The sequence below is a fragment of the Artemia franciscana genome, chromosome 11 (assembly GCF_032884065.1).
Source record: "Artemia franciscana chromosome 11, ASM3288406v1, whole genome shotgun sequence".
Classification (NCBI taxonomy): Eukaryota; Metazoa; Arthropoda; class Branchiopoda; order Anostraca; family Artemiidae; genus Artemia; species Artemia franciscana.
The window spans coordinates 36,962,547-36,985,081 of NC_088873.1; the positions used below are offsets into that span (position 1 = coordinate 36,962,547).

At 33.2% G+C, this 22,535-nt stretch overlaps 2 protein-coding genes across 14 annotated transcripts in view; one reads left to right on the forward strand and one right to left on the reverse strand.

Moving 5' to 3' along the window:
- The window catches only part of LOC136033171 (GRB10-interacting GYF protein 2-like), a 461,255-nt gene that overhangs the window by 350,014 nt on the left and 88,706 nt on the right, over positions 1 to 22,535 (reverse strand). The gene's annotated exons all lie outside the window — the stretch shown is intronic.
- On the forward strand, positions 718 to 21,967 carry LOC136033158 (uncharacterized). Of its 3 annotated transcripts, XM_065713816.1 has the most exons (4): positions 718 to 1,003; positions 6,899 to 6,970; positions 17,689 to 17,763; positions 21,571 to 21,967. In XM_065713816.1, the coding sequence occupies exons 1-4, from the start codon at positions 760 to 762 to the stop codon at positions 21,885 to 21,887; spliced, it is 708 nt and encodes a 235-aa protein (XP_065569888.1). In that variant the 5' UTR covers positions 718 to 759; the 3' UTR covers positions 21,888 to 21,967. The 3 variants fall into 3 exon arrangements, with proteins under 3 accessions (XP_065569888.1, XP_065569891.1, XP_065569889.1); XM_065713819.1 differs by lacking the exon at positions 17,689 to 17,763; XM_065713817.1 differs by lacking the exon at positions 6,899 to 6,970.

The window sequence follows — 22,535 nt, forward strand, 5'->3', positions numbered from 1 at the left end:
ATATATATATATATATATATATATATATATCTATTCACAGGTGGGACACAGGGACACAACTACAATGGCGCGTAACTGGTGTGGCGCGTAACGACTTACGCGCGCAGGGGGGCTTGGGGGGGCACGAAACGCCCCACCAACTAGGTGTTGGGGTGGCGTGAAGCGCCACCCCAACAGCTAGTTTCTAATAAAATCCAAAGGTTCAATGACCATAAGAAGGTATTGGAGCGGGAAAAGGCAGTGACAATATTCCTTCCGGTTTATTGCAAGTTAATTTGATTTTTTGTTGTATATTCTCCACGTTTCGTGGTTTATTTATTCATTTGTATTAACATATATTATTTTTATGTTTAATGGGGCTATCTATTTTAAGTTTCTTTTTTTGGTGTTTGTTTATTCATTGTTTGTAATTTCTGGTTGTTTTAAGAATGTGTTATTTTAGGATTTTGTTTCTGTTTGTCCTAGGTCTTAGGCACTTTATTTTCTTCCGGAAACTTGCCTTTCTGAAAAAGGCTTCTCACAGTGGTTGGAAAAGCAAACACTTGAAACAAATATATTATTTTTAATACTCCTTTGTTATAGTATTAGAGTTATTTAGAGTATTAGAGTATATAGCATTAGAGTTATTTAGAGTATTAGAGTATAGAGTATTAGAGTTAGTATTGGCATGCTTCACTTGTTAATTAAAGTTTATTAAAACAACTATTCAATTTTTTACTTTATTTACACTCTTAATTTTAGCCTGATTCAGAACAAAGAATGTCTTTCCTACGAGTGGAATTCCCAGATTCGGAACAAACTATGGAATTACCACTTGAAAATGATGACACCCTACTCTTAACCACTCTCAAAAGTAACTTCCCAAATGCAAATGGATTGTCATATTATTGCAAATCAGCACGTTCAACGAGGGGACTTAGGTTAAGTGAAGGAAAATTTTTGCCGCCACAGGAAGGATGGTTAAAGCCAAACATTCGTACCTACAAAATCCTTTGTGCCAAAGGTAAGGACCAATTCAATCAGATTTCAAGTTCCATCTGTTCAAGATTTTCTAACTATGAAATGTTAACATTTCGTTTGTGATAATTAAACGTGTGAAAAACGTAATTTTTGTAAATTTTCAGGAGATTACCAAAAACAGGGAAAGTTTGATCATGGCGCTTAACTCTTTTTTATGTTCAAATTTTGTCCATGTCCAAAATTGATGTGTATGCCTTTTGCATCTTTGTAACGGTATGAGATAGGACAATTAAGAATGTGCTGTTTGATTCCTCATTTTCAGTTTATCCACGACAAATGTGTGACTCATTTTCGACCAAAATGGCATATGTCGCCTTTCTAATTATCACAGTCGAATTTGTATTGCATAGTAAATTTACTTGTATATTTTCTAAAATACGTTGTAGCATGGCATTATAATAAATTAAATCGTATAGCATATAATGTATAGGCCACACATAATTAGAAGTTATTTATCTATTTTTGCCGCAACACAGCAAATTTTATTGAACATTAATGTTGTGAATTGAAATATAATATAGCGCGGTGTTTTGCTTAAAATGTGCTTTTGTGATAAGAAGTAGAAGAATTTAAGATTACAAGAACCTTGTTAATCAAACAGTTCGTGGTTACCACAGCTTAGATATATAGTAGAATTATTAAAATCTATTTATTTTTGGGACACAGCGCCCGGTAGTGATTCTAGCGGCTGGAGACTGAAAACTGGCAGTCTGAATCAAAAGATCAGAGATTGGACAAACAAACAAAATTGCATTCCCGTATATGAAGTTGTTGCACGATCTAGGAGGCACCAGGTTCAGAGCCCTGTACCAAAAGCTTCTCATTGGCAAGATAGCAGTTTTCATAACTGTGTTGTATATCTTAGCTGTGGTGGTAACGAACTGTAGTAAGGAGCGAACTTGCTCAATTGTAACCAAATTCTAAAAAACTGAATTTTGATACCAATAGTGACATCAAAATTTAAATATACAAGTTTCGTCAAGTTTAGTCATACCCATCAAAAGTTAGGAGCCTGGGAAAATTTGCCTTATTTTCGAAAATAGGGGGAAACACCCCATAAAATTAATTGAACCTTAATGAAACTCACATCATCAGATTCAGCCTATCAGAGAACCCTAATGCAGAGGTTTGAAGCTCCTAACGACAGAAATGTGGAAGTTTTGATTTTTTGCCAGAAGATAAATCTATTTGTTTAGATAGTTAATTTGTTTTTTGTGTTTTTTTTTCAGTCAGGGGTGATTGTATTGACCCGGTGGCCCTAGAATGTTACGAGAGGGATCATTCTAGATAAAATCAATAGTTCTAGTGCTCTTTTTAAGTGACCAAGAAATTTTAAGGGTACCTAGGCCCCCTCCCACGCTCAGTTTTTTCCTAAAGTCACCGGATCAAAATTTTGAGATAGCTATTTTATCCAAAATAGTCGAAAAACCTTATAGTTAAGTCTTTAGGGACGGCTTACTCCCCCACAGTCCCTATGGGAGTGGCTGCAAGTTACAAACTTTGACTAGTGTTTACATATAGTAATGGCTATTGGGAAGTATCCAGATGTTTTCAGGGGATATTTTGGTTGCGTGGGAGGGGTTGAGGAGAGTGGGCTACTTGGGAGGGGGGTCTTTTCATGGAAGAATTTGTTGTAGTGGAAGAAAATTTCCCTGAAGGGGGTGTGGCCCCAGATTTTCTAGTATTATTAAAAAAAAAACAATGAAAAAATAAATATGAAAAAGTTTTTGCAACTGAAAGTAAGGATCAGCATTAAAACGTAAGACGAACAGAAATTATTACGCATATGAGGGGTGCAACTTCTCCTAATACCCCGCTCTTTATGCTAAAATATTCTAGGTAATTTCAACTATCTATTCTACGGCCTTTGTGATTCAGGGGTCATTCTTAAGGAACTGGGACAAAATTTAAGCTTTAGTGTACAGAATGAAGTATTGACGAGGGGGCGTAAAATCATACGAATATTGAAGTTCATTACGTCAGTTAATTCGTAAGTTATGTACATTTTTTACTAATAGAAATGTTCGTAAGAAATTAAAAGTTCTAGTTGCCTTTTTAAGTAACCGAAAAATTAGAGGGCAACTAAGCCTCCTCCCCCGCTCTTTTTTCTCAAAATTGACCAATCAAAACTATGAGAAAACCATTTAGCCGAAAACAAAAATTAATATGCAAATTTCCTTTTAATTATTCATGTGCGGAGAGCCAAAATCAAAAGATGTATTAATTCAGAAACTTTCAGAAACTGAATAAAAAAACAATTTTTTTTAAAAATAAAAGTAAGGAGCGACATTAAACCTTAAAACGAACAGAAATTACCCCTTTTATGAAAGGGGCTGTTCCCTCCTCAACACCCTGCTTTTTACGTAGAACTTTTTTTTTACTGCTTTTCAAAGTAGAGTTGAGAGAAAGAGTCAAACTTTAGCGTAAAAATCCAGGCGTTGAGGAGGGAACTGTCTCTTTCGTATACGGAGAAATTTCTTCGAATATAAGTTTGAATGTTGCTCCTTACTTTCAGTTAAAAAATTTTTTTTTTTTATCTAATCCAAGATAAAGGTTGTGAAATTTCCGTGTAGATATATAGAGTACATATTTATAATTTTCTCATTGAGATTTTGCAGCTCGTAGTGTTCACACCGAAATAGCATCTTGTTCTTTTTGCATTCCCCTTTTTGCATGTTTAAACGTTTTATAGAATTGATCAAAGTTGTTAAATAAATTCTATTGTGGTTCATATCAATGAACAACATGAGTTTGTTGTTATTTTGATCATTATAGATCTTCGATGGTATTACGGCGGGCATAGGAAAAAAAAAATTAGACTGAGAAAAAAAAGAGACTTGGAAGTATTCGACAATAGAACAGACAAATTTAGCTTTATCAAACAGTTCGTGGTAACGAACTGTAGTAAGGAGCGACCCGGCTCAATAGTAGCCAAAACTCCTAAAAAATTGAATTTTGATATCAATAGCTCCATCAAAAGAATTGCATTTTAATGCTGATTTTAAATATATAAGTTTCATCAGGTTTAGTCTTACCAATCAAAAGTTACGAGCCTGAGAAAATTTGCCTTATTTAAGAAAATAGGGGAAAACACCCTCTAAAAGCCATAGAATTTTAACGAAAATGACACCATCAGATTCAGCGTATCAGAAAACCCTACTGTAGAAGTTTCAAGCTCTTATCTACAAAAATGTGGAATTTTGTATTTTTGCCAGAAGACAAATCACGGGTGCGTGTTTATTTGTTTGTTAATTTTGTTTTTTTTTTGTTTTTTTTTTTCCCAGGGGACATCGTATCGGAGGACTCATTCTAACGGAAATGAAAAGTTCTAGTGCCCTTTTTAAGTGACAAAAAAATGGAGGGCATCTAGGCCCCCTCCCACGCTCATTTTTTCCCAAAGTCAACGGATCAAAATTTTGAGATAGCCATTTTGATCAACATAGTCGAAAACCTTAATAACTATGTCTTTGGGGATGACTTACTCCCCCACAATCCCTGGGGGAGGGGCTGCAAGTTACAAACTTTGACCAGTGTTTACACATAGTAATGGTTACTGGGAAGTGTACAGACGTTTTCATGGGGGTTTTATTTTGTTTGGGGTGGGGCTGTGGAGAGGGGGCTGTGTTGGAGGATCTTTCCTTGGAGGAATCTGTCATGGGGAAGAAAAATTCAATGAAAAAGGCGCAGGATTTTCTAGCATTGCTATAAGAAAACAATGAAAAATAAACATGAAAACGTTTTTTCAAATGAAAGGAAGGAGTAGCATTAAAACTTAAAATGAACAGAGATTATTACGCATATGAGGGGTTCTAATAATACTTTAGCATAAAGAGCGAGGTATTTAGGAAGAGATAAATACCTCGCTCTTTATGCTAAAGTATTTTTAGTAATTTCAACTATTTATTCTACGGCATTTCTTATTCAGGGGTCATTCTTAAAGAACTGGGACAAAACTTACGATTTAGTGTAAAGAGCGAGGTATTACCGAGGGTACAAACCCCCTCGTATACATAATAAAAATATAAGGTTATGAAAGTTTGTTACGTAAGTTAATTCTTGAGTTACGTGTATTTTTTACTAATAAAAAGGTTTGTTAAAAATTAAAAGCTTTAGTTGCCTTTTTAAGTAGCCAAAAAATTGGAGGGCAATTAGGCCTCCTTCTCCACCCCTTTATTTCTCAAAATCGTCTGATCAAAACTAAGAGAAAGCCATTTAGCCAAAAAAGAATTAATATACAAATTTCATTTTAATAATTTATCTGCGGAGAGCCAAAACCTAACATGCATTAATTCAAAAACGTTCAGAAATTAAATAAAAAACTATTTTTTTTAGCTGAAAGTAAGGAGCGACATTAAAACTTAAAACGAACAGAAATTACTCCGTATATGAAATGGTTTTTCCCCTCCGCAATCCCTCTTTCTTTACGCTAAAGTTTGACTCTTTGCCACAATTCTACTGTTTAAAACAATTAAAAGCTTTAGCGTAAGGAGCGAGGGATTGCGGAGGGGAAAATTTTTCAGCGCCAACAATGAAGTGTGAGACAAGGGTAAATTTTTGAAAATAGTAATTGGCGATCTTTGGTGATTTGTTGGTTGACGCACCTATTTGTGGTGATCGTCAATACCTCACTAATTACGATGAAGTTCAAAATTTGTTACAATTCTTTAAGAATAGCCCCTGAATTACAAAGACCTTTTAACTAGAATAAATAACTCTTTCAAAAGTACTAAAAAAACATTAGCGTAAAGAGCGAGGTATTGACGATAAGGCAAACTTCCGGATATACGTAGTAATTTGATGGCCTAGTTGCCCTCCAATATTTTTGGTCACTTAAAAAAAGCACAAAAACTTATAGGTCTTTACAATCACCCCCGGAAAAAAAAATAAATTACGTGCATCCGTAATCTTTCTTCTGGCAAAAAATACAAAATTCTACAATTTTGCCGATACATTTTTGGTGTACGTTAATAAGGTAAATGTTATTGTCATCTCTACCATGGAAAGCAACTCGTAATAAAAAGTAAGATAGGAATTTTTTTTTCTTTGCACAGCCGTGTCAATTATCATCGGGGTTTTGGGTAATTGTCCCCTTATTAGATTTTAAAAATATAGTTTTGGGCAACGTTACTTGAAAAAAAAAAACCTTTGGCCTGTCTTCATTGAAAGAAATTTCAGAAGCAACAGAATTAAAGTCTGTGGTTTGTATAATACATTTGCCCCCTCTGTCAAGATTTTCATTAATTAGCGCCTGTATTCTTTTACTAAGAATGTGTCACTGATTTGCTAATGCATATTTAATGTAATGAAAATATCACTTTCAGTGCCAAAATGATGTAAACAATGAATATGTAATAATAATAATAATAAAAAACGCCGAAAAACACAAAAAACATATGAGACAATAGGTATTATGTTCGTTGGAAAAGTAATGAGGCATTTGCTTCTATGGAGGGACCATTTTAAAAGGGAATATTAATTATATTTCAAGAATGAATCTATTTTCAAGCAGAAACGCTAAATTTTGATATTGAATTCAAATACCATGTCAATGAATTGAATGGAGGACAAATTTATATGGTGATTTGCCAGTTTAAATGTTTATAGGGATTATTAATCCAAGCATTTGATTAATTACGAGAAAACAATCTAAAGTGTTCTCTCTTTTATAGAAGTTTTGACAAAGCCAGCCAAATTTCATTACAACGCATCACTTAATTTACAACTGAATTGATTACAAATTCAAGTGAATTGAGTGAAATTATCACAAAGCATCACTTAATTGAAGGACTGGATATTCAGTTAAATATATAAGCTTGTCTCGCATCATTTAATATAACTCTACATTATATTTGCAAAATGTAAGATCAACTTTTTCTAGATAAGAAAAATCCTCGGCAAGCTACGATGAAAGAGGTGTGGCCAGTTACTCAAACTGTTAGATCTGGACCAGGTATTAATCTTTATTCAAATTATTTTGAAGTTTAACATTATAGGAAAACATTGCCAAAGCCTTTAAATTTTTATGCGGAAGTTATTTTTTTTCAGAAAAGGTAAATGACATTTGTGGAGTGACCCAGATATCACATAAAAACGATTCTCATAAACTTGTTTAGAAAAATTTAGCCTATTTTTTTGCCTTATTTTAGTGACTGTTTCTTTCTTTTTATTACAAATATCGTTGTTTCCAGTGTCTTTAACATCAATGCAGTCAGTAGCTTTCAAATAATTTTCTAAAACTGAAAAAAACTTTCTAAAAGTTTGGTAGATAATATATAGACACGAGCCTTAGTCTTATTAAAAAAAAATGGCTACCAAAAATTTTCCTTTGACCAACAGAACTATCTTATTTTCTGTCATAACTGAAAATTCACAATCATTAAACTATTGCTTAAAATTCGCTTTATAAGCTGGTCTCAAAGGAGGGATCAATATGGCATTAAAGATCTGGAAGCTCAAAGTCATTGAAATGGATTTTTATGCCGATCATTCTGTTGAAAACAACAGATTTTGAGAATTATTACTGAAGTGTAAAAAAAACATTTATAGATTAGAATGTTTAGGTATGACAGCAATAGTTTATAGTGATCTTCATTAAGATCACATATACCAAGTGAGCTGCCTATGTTGTTGATGTGAAAACTTAAATGAGGTGGAATAGACAGTCTTTCTCAGGGAACTATGATCAGAAACAGTTGGTTTGTAAAAGCTATAAGATATTTTATCCTGGCTTAGAATCCGGTATATAAGAACTTGGGATTGAATTATAATTTTAAAAAAATAAATTCTTTAATAACTAATTCATTTTTTTTATTTATACCGCCTTTGAACTATAATAATTTTTCAACGTTTTTGCAAGTTGATTGTGGAATGTTTATTGTTATAGTGTAAATAGTGAACTTTTATATTATTAAAATATATTAATAATAGAATATCTCTTAAATGAAAATTTTTGAATTTAGTTTTGATTATTTCTTTTGACAAAACCCTTCAAAGTGACACTTTGCCGGCAGTTAAGTAAAAAAAAAGGATTGGACTTATTTTTTTGTACCACTTTTTGCATTCACGGTGGTCGTACTAAAAAAGGAACTTCTAGGAACGTACTATAAATTGAAACTTCTAGTTCATTTTTGAGATAAAAAATGATGGGATTAAAGTAATATGTTACTTTTCGCATAAAAAGTAGTTTTTGATACTAAATCAATTTAAAAACGGCCAATTCCTGGAGAAATACAGATTTTAAGAGATGAAATCGATTTTTTTTATCTAAGATCCTAACTAGTGGGGTTAGATCCCCTTCTCCATCTTGAATTTATTAAGAAGTCGCTTCAAAAATTTCATATAATTGTTATGTTTTTCTATCTTCTTATTATTAGTAACGAGAGCCCGTCAACTTCACCGCTCAGCCCTAGCACAGCTGTGTGGCAGAATCTGTTTATATTGATTCTAATTATCACTTGTTATCTAACCCCAGACAATGTCCGACTCATCTTGATGCCATGACGTCATCGTAGATTTGATACAACCACCAAAGGTATAGATTTTTTGTGATGAAAGATGCATGAAATAGCTATTGTTGTTTAAGATCAATTACTAAGAATTGCTATGTATGTCTTATTGAGAAACCCATGGGTAGACAAAGGAAAGTGGTGTGTTTAGTTGGTTCAATCCAGCTGTTCCCGAGGCGAAATTCCTATGGTGGCATTTGTTTCTTATTGAAAAATGATAGTTTAAGAATTAAGTATTGAATTGTTGTGTACTCACATAGTGGTGATGTGAAAACGTCACTAGTGAGTTGGATACTATGGCTCAAATTCAAAATATCATCTGCCCAGCTGACAAGAGACAAATTTAGACTGGTTAGGATCCCATTAGACTGCGCATCAATAATACTATTGTTGAAGAGTGAAGGGCAAAAAACGGCAACGTAATTGGCGCCATTTTGTTGTCAACAAGAATATCAATAATAACAGAAGTGGGTGTTTGGATCGAAGAAGAATATTTCACAGCCATAGATAACAAACGATGATTACGTGATCTTAAAACAAGGAAACGTTTCATGGATGCTTCTAATGTGTGAAGGTTATACCCAACATTTTTCAACATGGTAAAAACACCATCATGAAATAGAGAGTCAAACACCTTATATATATCATGTTCAGCTCGCATAAGACTCTCCTAATGGATCAGCATCAATCAGAGGGCTTATGTCAAGGGAAAGAGCAAGGGCACAGCCAAGACGTAAGATAAAGACAAATTCATATTCTGGAACACAACACTTGGTGTTCAAATATTCAATTAAAAAATCTTGGGCAAGCAGGTAGAACGACGATCGCAGTGTTTGGACCGTACTTTTTTTGGTTATAGAAACAAGAAGGTAAAGCTCCTTGGACTGCGATCATTTAAATAAAAATAAAGATATGGTTTACCTTCAGCTCGCTACCATGCAGAGACTTTAGTTTTTCAGGGACAGGGTTTCTCACACTAGAAAATCTATATAAAAAAATTGTTGGGAAGGCAACTCGAGAGAAATGCATTTACCTCAACTTCATATTCAGACTGAAGTGCAGCATTTTGTAGAGAGAATTCAACAAAAAACATGGATTCTATTTGGAATCACTAATATTTTGAGTAGGCTGGTGGGCACAGGGAAGATCTGTTAAGGCATTTCTATATAAATACTTTTGGGACAGAGAAGCTTGCTGGAACATATATTCAACTATCGAGACAATTTGGATAGATAGTTCTTTTGCAAATTTTCTAGGTAATAACTAAAACATAAGAAACCTAACCAGAACAATAGTGCTGAAAATGAGGCCATAGATGTTACGAGCATTCAATTTTTTTCAAATATCTACAAGGCTCGGATTACTAGTTATACCCCAGTGGAAAAGTTGGGAAGGTGCCGCAGCTTCTTCTGCTCATCGTAAAATATGTTAATCCTTCATTCTGTTTGGTAAACATCAAACAGCCTATGTATCTATTGCTTATTGGTCTAAGGGATTCTCATTAGTAGCTGATAAAGAAGAAAAACCTTTTATATAACAGAATTTGAAACAACTGAGAGTATATCGCAATTGATATTAAATCCCTAGAGGATTGGGTCTGGGGCCGTTAAGGCTGTAAAGGGTGAGGTGACTGACAAGAAGGGTGAGAAAAATATAAGGATATTGGAAGGTCGTCTCACAGCTGGACGTCAACAACTTTGTTGAAGAGTGAAGCTTGAGTATTCATAGAAAAGTGCATGATTGAGGTTTGTAATAAGATTGGTTGGATGAATGTAAGTGTGACAGATGTCCGTAGGCAGGGTCCCTAAGAAGCCATGAAAATACCAGGCTAAGTAGAACTAGGTAACGACCATTCGTCAAATAGGTTACAGTTGGAATCTCCGATAATAATGCAACACTTATATGGTTGATGAATCTTACAGAGGCAACACCCTAGCTTCTCAACCGCAGAAAAAAACGAAAATTCTGATGAGTCGTTGTGGTAGTCTGTCAGGAGATAAATGTTTACGGTTCAAGTTCAAGTTCAAGTTCATTTATTTAATAATCGCACATACATGTATATATATATGACATAGGCCCATGGGGAGACAAGCTCGAAAAACTAGGCCTAGACAAAGAATAAAATAATAACACACTACAATACAAAGATAAACATGACGGCAAAGATACAATAACACAACAATAGTATGAAAGTAGCAGCTAGCTCAGGATCATTCAATACTATTGAAAAAATTAAGAAAGTAATATTATTAAATATAAATTAATACTGGAAGATAGCTGAGAGGCCCATAATCACCCAGAGCAACGAACCATACAAAAACTTTGCCTTACTAAAAAGATACTTAATTAATTAAAAATAATCCTGAACTAAATGAAATTTAAGTTTCCTTTTTATTAAATGGATAGAGGAAAATTTATCAATAAGAGCCTTGTGAGCATCCCAGCACCGAGCTATTGACAAAAACGGAGCGAATTTAGATCTCTCAGTATTATATTTGTCAATGTAGATATCCTTTTTTTGTCGAGTGTTATAATTATGTAAATCTTGTGATTGTGAGAACAAACTTTGATGGAGGTAATATGGCGGTAATTTCTTAATGTCATAATTGATTTTGAAAAGAATTGCTCCAAAAGCAAATTGTTGAGTGACTGGAAGTATATCTAGATAAGTATATAAAGATGCAGTAGAAGACTTATTTGGAAGTTCAATAGGTGATGGAATAAAAAGTTTAAGGATTCTTAGGGCTTTATTTTGTAAAATCTGTATTGGTTTAATATGGCTTTTAAATGTAGATAAATATACTAGAGAACAATAATTAATATTAGTCTGAATCAGAGCAAAATAAATACTTCGTAAAGCAGAGTAGGGCAAACAAAGCTTTAACCTTCGCATTAAACCAACATACCTTGAAATCTTTAATCGTAGATTTTGAATGTGTGTTTTAAAAGATAAGCTTTCGTCAATCACAAGTCCAAGGTACTTTGTCATTTTCACCCGAGATATTGATAATAGATACTTTGAAGAAGTAACTCTGGTAATACGAGGGCAGATATTTGACTTTCTGCCGTAAATTATGAAATTTGTTTTTGATACATTCAAAGCAATAAAATTTGAAGAACACCAATCAAGAACATTAGAAAATGCAGTATTCAGTTTTGTCTCCAACTCCTCGTCATTCTTTTCAGAAATTGAAACTGCCGTATCATCAGCAAAATGTGTGTTGAGACACGGAGATGTAAAAGCGCGGTGAAAATCATTTATATAAATTAAAAAAAGTAGAGGACCTAGGACAGAGCCCTGAGGTACCCCAACCTTCGAAGACTGATGTACAGGTGAAGAGAGAAAATTGCCTCCATCTAATCGTTGCTTTCTCATATCAAGATAAGATTTAACTAGATCCAACGCCGGTCCACGCACACCACAATTATCCAATTTACTAAAAAGAATACAATGGGATATTGTATCGAATGCTTTTTTAAAATCTAAATATATTGTTGCTGGAATTTCACCTCTATCTAAGCATTCATGAATATATTGGATGAGAGCAACGGTAGCATGTTCAGTGTTGTGTCCAGACCGGAAACCAAACTGGAAATTTGTGAAGAAATTAGACGATTTAAGAAAGTCATAAAACCTCTTATAAATTGCCTTCTCAAGTATTTTAGAAAATGCTGACAAAATAGAAATAGGGCGGTAATTTGATGGATTTTCAGGAGAGTCACCTTTGTGAAGCGGAACTATCCGCACTTCTTTAAAAGCAGATGGGAAAACTCCAGTTTTAAATGAAAGATTAATTATATGCTGTAATGGTAATATTATTGCAGACAGTATTTCTTTAACAATTTTAGAACTAGACCCGTCAATTCCCGCTGAATTACCTGGATTTAGATCACACACTATTTTTGTTATTTCAGAATGAGAAATAGGCCCGAGAAAAATTGAATTACTTTGAGGAGACGGAAGGTATGAAGAAAAATGTTTATTACTACGTGAATCAAACTGGTTCATTACTGATGAAACAATTTTCTCTCCTATTTTAGCAAAATGAGTATTCAAAATATCAGCCACTTTCTCCGATTTATTAGTAGTCGAACCATCTTCTAAACTAATAACTTCAGGAAAATTAGACTTACTTTCTTTTTTTATAAAATAATTAATTAAAGACCACGTTTTGCGAGGAGAATTTTGAGCTTCTTCGAAAGACTTTTTATAATACAATTGTTTCGACAAACGTATCATTGTGGTTAATTTATTTTTGAAAATTCTAAAATTTTTAATATTATAATCAGTTGGATTCTTTAACTGCTTTTTAAATAACTGATTTTTTTTCTTAACTGACATCAAAATTCCAGACGTTATCCATGGCCTTATAGGAAATTTTTCTCTGCAACTTTTAATTGTAACAAATGGGCAACTAGAATCAAGGCAGCAATTGAAATTTCTTAGAAAATTATCAGTTGCCATATCTGTATCCTCCGTGGATATTACCTCCTGCCAATCCAATAGTCCAAGGCTTTCATTCAGGTGCTTTAATGTTATTTTATTTATTAACCGTCCTTGACGTTCCTTACTTACCTGTGGTATTTTATAAGTAAAAGCTAAATCTGAAACCAGCAGGAAATGATCCGATATATCACTTAAAACTGCAAAATTTGCTTGAATAGGTAAAGATGTAAAAATATTATCAATGAGAGAAGCAGAACTAGGTGAAATTCTTGTAGGTATCAGGCAAGTAGGAAGCAGACACGCAGAAAAGCAAGAAGACAATAACTCAACAGAAGATTCATTTGAAGTTTCTAGAAGGTCAATATTGAAATCTCCGGAAAGGATTACATCTTTATTTTGAAAATGGGGTTGATGCAAAAAATCATGGAGTTTAGAGAGGAAAGATTTGACTGGAGAAGAAGGCGGTCGGTATACTACGCAAAAAAAAACATCTTTTTTTCCAAGACTAATTTCAGTCACCATTACTTCAAAAAGCATTTCCTCATGAGAACCTTCCAGATTTGCAATGCGTCGAAAAGAGATACCTTCTTTAACTATTACTGCTAAACCACCTTGGCGCCTAGTCAATCGGTTTTTAAAAATAAATTGATATCCAGGAAAAACAACCTGAGGAGTCAGGTCTGTAAGAAAAGTCTCACAGAATCCAACGACATGATAAGATAATTTATGAACTACATCAATAAGATCATCCTGTGAACTAAAAAAACCCCTACAATTTAAAAATCCTGTTCTCACAACACCGGTACTGGGAAGATCAGAAACTTCGGAAGGTAATTTATATTTACAATTTGGAAAGTTAATTAGCCCACCGTCATTTATCTTATTTCCTGAAAATTTATCATGGCTCTGGAATATGGAAAAATCAAAAGGGTTAGATTCAAGGTATCTCAGTCTATCCCCAATGCAACTATCATCCAATGTGCAAAATCAGAATTATGATCCGAACTAGCAGAAACTTTCGCAAAATGCATACCGTCTGAGTCTTAAAGTAGCAAAAACAACTGAACCAGTGAGAACTCGAAAATAATGAAAGAAAAAGAAAAAGAAGACAACAAAAGACAAAAAAAAGGACCATGATTATTACGGCTAGATCGTATTTAAATTTTAAACAAACCATGATGACGACAAGAAAAAAAAAGAAACAAATATATATATATATATACATATACATATACATACACATATATATATATATATACCCACACATACACATACACATACATATCTCCCTACAAATTAAAATATAACCCATACTAACAGCAAAAATCATCACTTATCTTGACAAAACCCCATCAAAAAAAAAAAAGAAAAGAAAAAAGAAGAACTTTCAACTGTTGTCACTTAAAAGGAATAATAGACATTTTAAATAATCATTATAATCTTCACTGGAGTTCAATAATAACTATTAAGCTTCATGTTGGTCATCGTATTTTATCCACTTATCAGAGTTCAGGTGACATACTTCTAACCATAGATCCGCTCCCTTTTGTTTGATCCTGGAGGACTCCAATTTTCCAGCTTCGCGCAGACCTTTAGCCTTAGCAAGGAGGTTGTTCCTGATATCGTTAAGTTTGGGAGGAAGATCAGACACAACGCGAGCTCCGGACCCTTTAAGTTTCCCCACATTACGCATAATTAATTGCACATCTTTGTCGTTGCTAAGGGAAAGAAAAACTGGTTTTAACGTCTCAGTTTTCGATGAGCCTCGCCTAGTGGTAATGTTATTGCTTGATTTAGACCCCAGTCTATACAAATTGTCAATTGTAATAGGGCTAGAAATTCCCAAAGTATCACTGATCCATGATTTCACGTTAGATTCCAGGGTTTGGTTACCCTTTTCGTTTCGTAGACCATGAATGATGAGGTTTTTTTTCCTGCTTTTTAAGTCAACTAGCAATAGTTCTTTCGAAAGTAATTCGCAGGAAGCTTTATGAGCATTCAGTTGACTTTCGAGTTCACGAATCCTATTGCCACGTTCTATTCCATCCGATTTTATGACTTCAATATCAGCTTTCAAACTCACAAACTTTAGTGACAATTCGTTTTGGTTTGCCAAAATTATATCAAGTTTATCAAGTTTCATCAGCTTGGCATTAATGCTAACTTTAAAGTCCTCAAAATCCTTTTTGCTGACGCTCGCCATCATTAAATAAATCAATAATTACGATCTAGTTAAAATCACCTTAGATCATTCCTTGCTATCAACAATAATCTTATGCAAAAAACAGGTTTTGCACGGTTGACTTTAGCGAGATGCTAACACCTTGAATGACCAGCCAGAGAATAACAATTGTCTTACTGTATTAATGATTATATCCAAAAAGGTGTTTGCAGTATGAACTCTCAAACATAACGGTAAAACACTCTTCTACATGAACATCAAGAAAAAACAACAAGAACCAATTACTAGAACAAAACAAACCCATAACACGGATGGGAATACCCACTCTTGAGTGATCTTTGGAAGCAGATCATTTCGCAAACATCGAATAAGCTTCAAACTTGACATCAACTTTTAAAAGGCCTATGCTTTACTTTGTCAGAAAATGTTTTCGCAAGCAAAGAATATCATTTTTTGATAGCAAGTCTTTCATAGCAAGAATTGTAACCAAAATTAAAATATCAGTATTCTATGAAAAAAGAGACACAGCTTTTAGAAGAATATTTGGGTCCATAAAATTCGGTTGGGTTTTGTTAGCTGACCCGTGTTTTTTTGGGCGTTTTATAATATAACATGCATGGCTGGCAACTAGAAATTCAATGCAAAACATGGCTTTGGAATTCAGAGACACACTATTTAAGATGTGATCATATGACTAGCATTGAGAGCAGAGTGCTGGGTTTCTGCATTTGGAAGCGAAAAGTCCCACTACATCAAAGGAGAAACAACAATCTGTACGAAAATCAAAAAATATACAGAAAGGTGTTCTGTATATCACATACCCAAAATACCAATACCAAAATTATCACGGACACTTTCGAGAACTTATTTGAATAAATCCAGATACCCAAAATACCAAAACTTTCACGGACACTGTCAAGAACTGATTTGAATCTTGTTTTGATTCTGAATAAACTAAGAATAATCTAAGATCATCTAATTAAGATATTTTCACACTGTTTGAAGCCAGGGATTTTACTCAGTCCTCACTGTAGTCAGTTGGAGCACTTTTCAGGGCACCGATAATGGTGATTTTACAATTACCGAAAAAATAGTAGCATTATTTTTATCACATTTGGCAGTTAATTCACTGCACGTTTTGATTTAAAAACAAATTTACATTAAGAGGTTGATTTTTTAAGTTCAGATGTTTTATCTAAGGCTTTTGGGCATAGTTTGTAGAGGTCCTTAAAGTAACTAGATGAGGCAAAATTCAAATATCAACCTTTTAGAGGGTTTCATATTTTGTTCTGCTACCAATATATTACAGTATTGAATTGATAGACAATTTAAAAGACTGTTTATTGCTACGGAAAAATTGACAAAACTATAAGTTTGCTATTACAAAACATTCACAATATGTTAATAAAAACTTGAATGGTTTATTTTTTGGAAAGGCTAGCAGAAAAATCACACATTAGATATCGACAGCTCTTATTGTTGTTTTTTAATGTTGAATGTATCCTTTATTTACTGTTTCTATTAATACAACATTTTTAGTTTAATAAAACGAAACAAAAAAGAATGAACAATCTAATTTAAACAATGAAAGATAATTGCGTATTGTTTGTTCCTAAGAAGAAATCCACCTTACTCTTTGTATTTACAATGTCATGCAAAAACTAAGACTAAGTAGAGTGTCTCCTAGAAAAAGAGTAAATCTTTGAGGTTTTCCGTGGTGCTGCATTAAGGATGCCAATTGGCTGGGGCAGAGAAGGAGATGAATCCGTTCAAAACAACAATATTTTCTTACAAGACCTTATTGGTGACTTATTTTTCTCAAAAATGGATCATTACTTCCTCCCTTGCAATTCCATTATTTGTGCCATAGATAAAAAGGGGATTATTCTTCTTTTTTTTTTAAAGGTTTCATCTCAAAGTGTTTATCCAAAATTAACGGAGTACTGTGAAAAAACTAAAGCAGTGAAATAAAAAAAAAGTCTGTGTTCGTTACTTCCCTTCTAAAAAGTATATTTCACTAAGTGTTATATATTATGTTTAGTATAGTATAGATGTAATAATGTTGACGTCAATGTTTGTTATAAGTCACATTGTTCAGTGCATCAAAAGGGAAAATCAAGTATGCTCAACTTTTAATCGTTCTTTTATTTGAATATTTTTTTTTCTACATTAAATTTTAGTCAGTAAAAAGCTCTGTCTTGTAAAATTTAAAAAAATTAACAGGAGCAAAAATTTTGATTCAAAATTTCCTATAAGTAAACTCTTTCTGTCCAAATATCTTTTTTTCCGTGTTTGGAATAATTGACATGATATATATGTCGTATTAGGATGAAAACTATATTTATTTATATGAAGTATTATGCTCTTACATGTACTTAATCAAATTTGTTTAGGATGATTGACGCGTTTTCTTAGTTTGCACATCATTGTTTGAGATTACCCACAATTCAAATTTGGCAAGAGGCAGTTTAAATTCATCTATATTTCCTAATACCGAATGGTGCATTTAAACTTTGTAACCAACTTTTTTTTAGCTAAGAATAATACTTACCCTGATTTAATGCAAACTGGAGGTTCAGGTTTCCACAAATCCTTGGGACCTGGAAAAGGTATGATCATTTCAAAGATTTGTTTATCGAGTTTCTAAGCATAAATTCATTGCAAGATATTACCAACTATCAGATCTTGTCAAAAAATTGTTTTATTTGAAAATGTAAATAATAATACTGTAGAAATCTGTAGAAAGGAAACTCATTACGCTACTTCTTCTGTCCGTTTTAAATAAAATGATAGTTTAGGATAATAAAAAAAAATGGTATAACTATGCTAGTGCTTCTCAAATTAGTAGTGCAAATTCCCTCCGCCATCCCTCGCTCTTTCCGCTAAAGCTTTTAATTGTTTTTAAAATTAGAATTGTGGCAAAGAGTCAAACTTTAGCGTAAAGAGCGAGGGATTGCGGAGGAGACAACCCATTTCATATACGGAGTAATTTCTTTTCGTTTTAACTTTTAATGTCTTTCCTTACTTTCAGCTAAAAAAATTAGTTTTTTTTTAATTTAATTTCTAAACGTTTTTGAATTAATGCATGTTTGGTTTTGGCTCTCCTCACATAAATTATTAAAATGAACTTTGTATATTAATTCTTTCTTTGGCTAAATGGCTTTCTCTTGGTTTTGATAAGACGATTTTGAGAAATAAGGGGTGGAGAAGGAGGCCTAGCTGCCCTCCAATTTTTCGGTTACTTAAAAAGGCAACTAGAACTTTTAATTTTTAACGAATGTTTTTATTAGTAAAAAATATACGTAACTTAAGAATTAACTTACTTAACAAACTTTCATAACCTTATATTTTTATTATGTATACGATGGGGTTTGTACCCTCGTTAATATCTCGCTCTTTACACTAAATCGTAAGTTTTGTCGCAATTCTTTAAGAATGACCCCTGAATCAGAAAGGCCGTAGAATAAATAGTTCAAATTACTAAAAATACATTAGCATAAAGAGCATGGTATTTATCTCCTCCTAAATACCTCGTTCTTTATCCTAAAGTATTTTTAAAACCCCTCATATGCGTAATAATTTCTGTTCGTTTTAAGTTTCAATGCTACTTCTTCCTTTCATTTGAAAAAAAAGTTTTCATGTTTATTTTTCATTGTTTTCTTATAGTAATACTAGAGAATCCTGCGCCCTTTTCATTGAATTTTTCTTCTCCCATGACAGATTCCTCCAAGGAAAGATCCTCCAACATAGCCCCCTCTCCTCAGCCCCACCCCCAAATAAAATAAAATCCCCCTGAAAACGTCTGTACACTTCCCAATAACCATTACTATATGTAAACACTGGTCAAAGTTTGTAACTTGCAGCCCCTCCCCCAGGGATTGGGGGGGGGGGGAGTAAGTCATCCCCAAAGACATAGTTATTATGGTTTTCGACTATGCTAAAAAAATGGCTATCTCAAAATTTTGATCCGTTGACTTTGGGAAAAACTTGAGCGTGGGAGGGGACCTAGATGACAAAATATACAAAATTCCACATTTTTGTAGATAGGAGCTTGAAATTTCTGCAGTAGTTTTCTCTGATACGCTGAATTTGATGGTGTCATTTTCGTTAAGATCCTGTAACTTCTAGGGGGTGTTTCTCCCTATTTTCCTAAGTGATGCAAATTTTCTCAGGCTTGTAACTTTTGATGGGTAAGACTAAACTTGATGAAACTTATTTATTTAAAATCAGCATTAAATGCGATTCTTTTGATGTAGCTATTGATATCAAAATTCAATTTTTTAGAGTTTTGGTTACTATTGAGCCAGGTCGCTCCTTACTAAAGTTCGTTACCACGAACTGTTTGATATTTTGGCGGATGTTGAACTAAACCACAACGATGTCTGAGCATGTAGATTGTCAGCAGGCTGACAGAAAAAATATCTTAAGAACAGATTACATATTAAGTTGGACGTTTTGGGTAAATTGTGGACGATCTTGACCTATCCAAAAGGAACTATGTATATAATATTAAGGCTACTACTGCGATAGCTGTATCTAATGACGCTAAGGGTATTAAGGTGAAACTCTTAGGGAACATGTAGGGGTCGTTTCAATTAAATGAATGAAACTATATGCATGAAGTTTTCAAATGGGTATATAAGCAATATATTGGGCAGCGCAGCGCTATTATAGATAGCGATAATATTGAAACTTCTATAGTAATGAATCTGACAGGTAATTAAAAGTTATTGGGACTCAACATTGATTGGAAGGCAGGTAGCCGTCTTTCCAACTCTATTAATTTTTCAAACAAAACCTATCAAAATTTTGAGCTGGCCATTTTATTCAGCACAGCTAAGTGGTTTAGTAGCAGTGTCTCAAAGGATATTCGGTGTGTCAACCCCCCACAGTTATGCAATTCGTCCATTATGCTTTAAAACTAAATTTTCGTTAAAAAATCAATAAAATGACACTGTATGTATGTATTTTCCAATAAGTCACCTAAGCAATACTGCAAGATTGACTGAGGGTAATAAGTTGAAATTTTCAAGGCTGCTACTATTACTACTCCTGTTTTTACAATATAACTAAACAAAAAGAGTATAGGCTTATCCATATTGTCAAAGAGCACAGATACAATTTTCTGGAAAAATATCAATTTTCATTTTTCTGGTCAACTTGAGAAGATGTAAAACTAAATTAAACAATAGTATATATGTCTAGATTTAAAAAAGGGTGTATTTTGTCAAAATTGTTGAAAAATTTTCTCAAACATACAGATAGCAGGCAAAGCTCTGTATTCTTAAAAAAAAAAGTTTTCAAGCATTGCTTTGTCTTTTCATGAAAAAGATTATGTCAATAACAAACGAACAGAAATAAACTTAAAAAAAAATTCACAAAGTTTTTCAAAGGAGAGCGAAGTTATATAATCTTCCAAACGTAAGACTATCACAAATCACCAACAATAAATAAATGAAACCCAAAACGAACAGAACTTGCAATAAATAACCGAGTCAAACTCAAAATGAGCAGAAATTAACATGGTTAGGGCTGACACCCCCAATAAATTGCGAAGACAAGACGTAATTTACACTTTACTAAAAAAAAATATATATATACATACACACACACACATATATATATATATATATATATATATATATATATATATATATATATATATATATATATATATATATATATATATATATATATACTGATTTTTATTCCTTAAAGTCTTAATAATTTTTTAATGTTTAAATTGAAAGTGCAAAACATTGAAGATGCATGTTGATCAATAAAGATGCCAATCAGAATTACAAATTGAAAAAGGGGTAGGGACTAAGAGTTAAGGCAATTAATGATTTAAAAGTGTAGAGTAAACTTCGTTGCTCATAGTTTTATTCTAATAAAAGAGGAAATCAAGCCAATATGTCTAAATCAAAAGGAGCCCCTACCAGACACCACATAGCCGACTTCAGTAAAAACCCCTGCTCTGCTACGTCTTAGTGAATCGCTTAAGACTTATTTTTTTTTTAGTTTTTTAGTTTCAATAGCAAAGTATTACGTTTCAATAACAAGTGAAGATAATAAGAAAGGACAAAAAGGAAAAATATTGAAATCCCAAACTTAGACTAATGGGAGATTTTATTTACTGCATACATTTAAATATATTGTTTTTTACAATTTTCTTACCTTTCTACTATTAGTGGATACAGCCTCCTTAAAACTGTAGTGACATATCCTGAGTAATTCTAAGAAAAAAAAAGAAAAAAAAGAGGGAATGAAGTCTCCTTTTCATTTCAGATTTTACAGACACACCGGAATACAAATTATTAGTTTTTGTAATTAACTTTTCAGAAAAAAATTTATAACCCAGCCTTTTAGCCAATAATCTTGTTAAAACTTACCGCTTTGAATTGTTTTTGTTATAGGTATGTTTATTCGTGTCACTGAGGTTGAATTTAGTGGCGAAAGATGCTACCTAGATGGGATAAATGCAAAACAGTCCAACGATCTACAGGCTAAGCTTTTGCTACTCCAGTCAGATCAGATTCAAATCATGGAAGGTGATGTTGATAACTTCTGGCAGGTTAAAGGCATAACAGCTTTACAATTGATGTCCTTTTTACATGAACATTATGAAGCCAAAATTGTTGCTTATAGTTCCAATGTAAAGCAAGTTAGCAAGTGGAACCGCAAGGTAGCCAGGGGAACAACAAGCTGGACGTTGGAGAGTTTGAAAATATAAGCCCATGTGTGGATATGACAGTAATTTTATAATTACTAAATGTAATATTTGAGAATTAAAATATAAATTAACTATGTAAATTGGTTTCGCTATTGAATAACTAAACTGGGAAATGAAAAATTAAACGTAAAAACTAGTGAGGGTGGTCCAGTCCCAAAAAGGGCCCACCACCTTAAAATATCGGTCCGGACACTAGAAACTTCTTCAAGACACAGATGTTTGTTACGTAATAGGAAATATTTTCTGCAAGATATAAGAGCTTCTTACTTAATAGAGTATTGTTTATTTATGCAAATGCTTTCTTTGGTTGTTACATGATAGAGTATTGTTTACTTAAGGAAATGATTATTTTGTATGTTACGCAAAAAGACTTGTTAGAGTCCGCTAGTCAAGCGGGGGAGTTCCCCTTGTGAAGAAATTATTCATAGTTCAATAATTAGATGTAATGATGACGCGATCTTTCATGAATTGTTGTTACGTAATGGGGGGTTTCTTTTCTTCACGATACAGGGGCTTGTTACATAATATCGACTATTTTCTTCAAGATTTAGATGATTGTTACATTAAAAAACCCAACAAGGGTTAGGAAAAACCTTCAGGGCCCCTCCCAAAGTAAGGACAGGGTCCAAATTGTTGATAACCCAATAT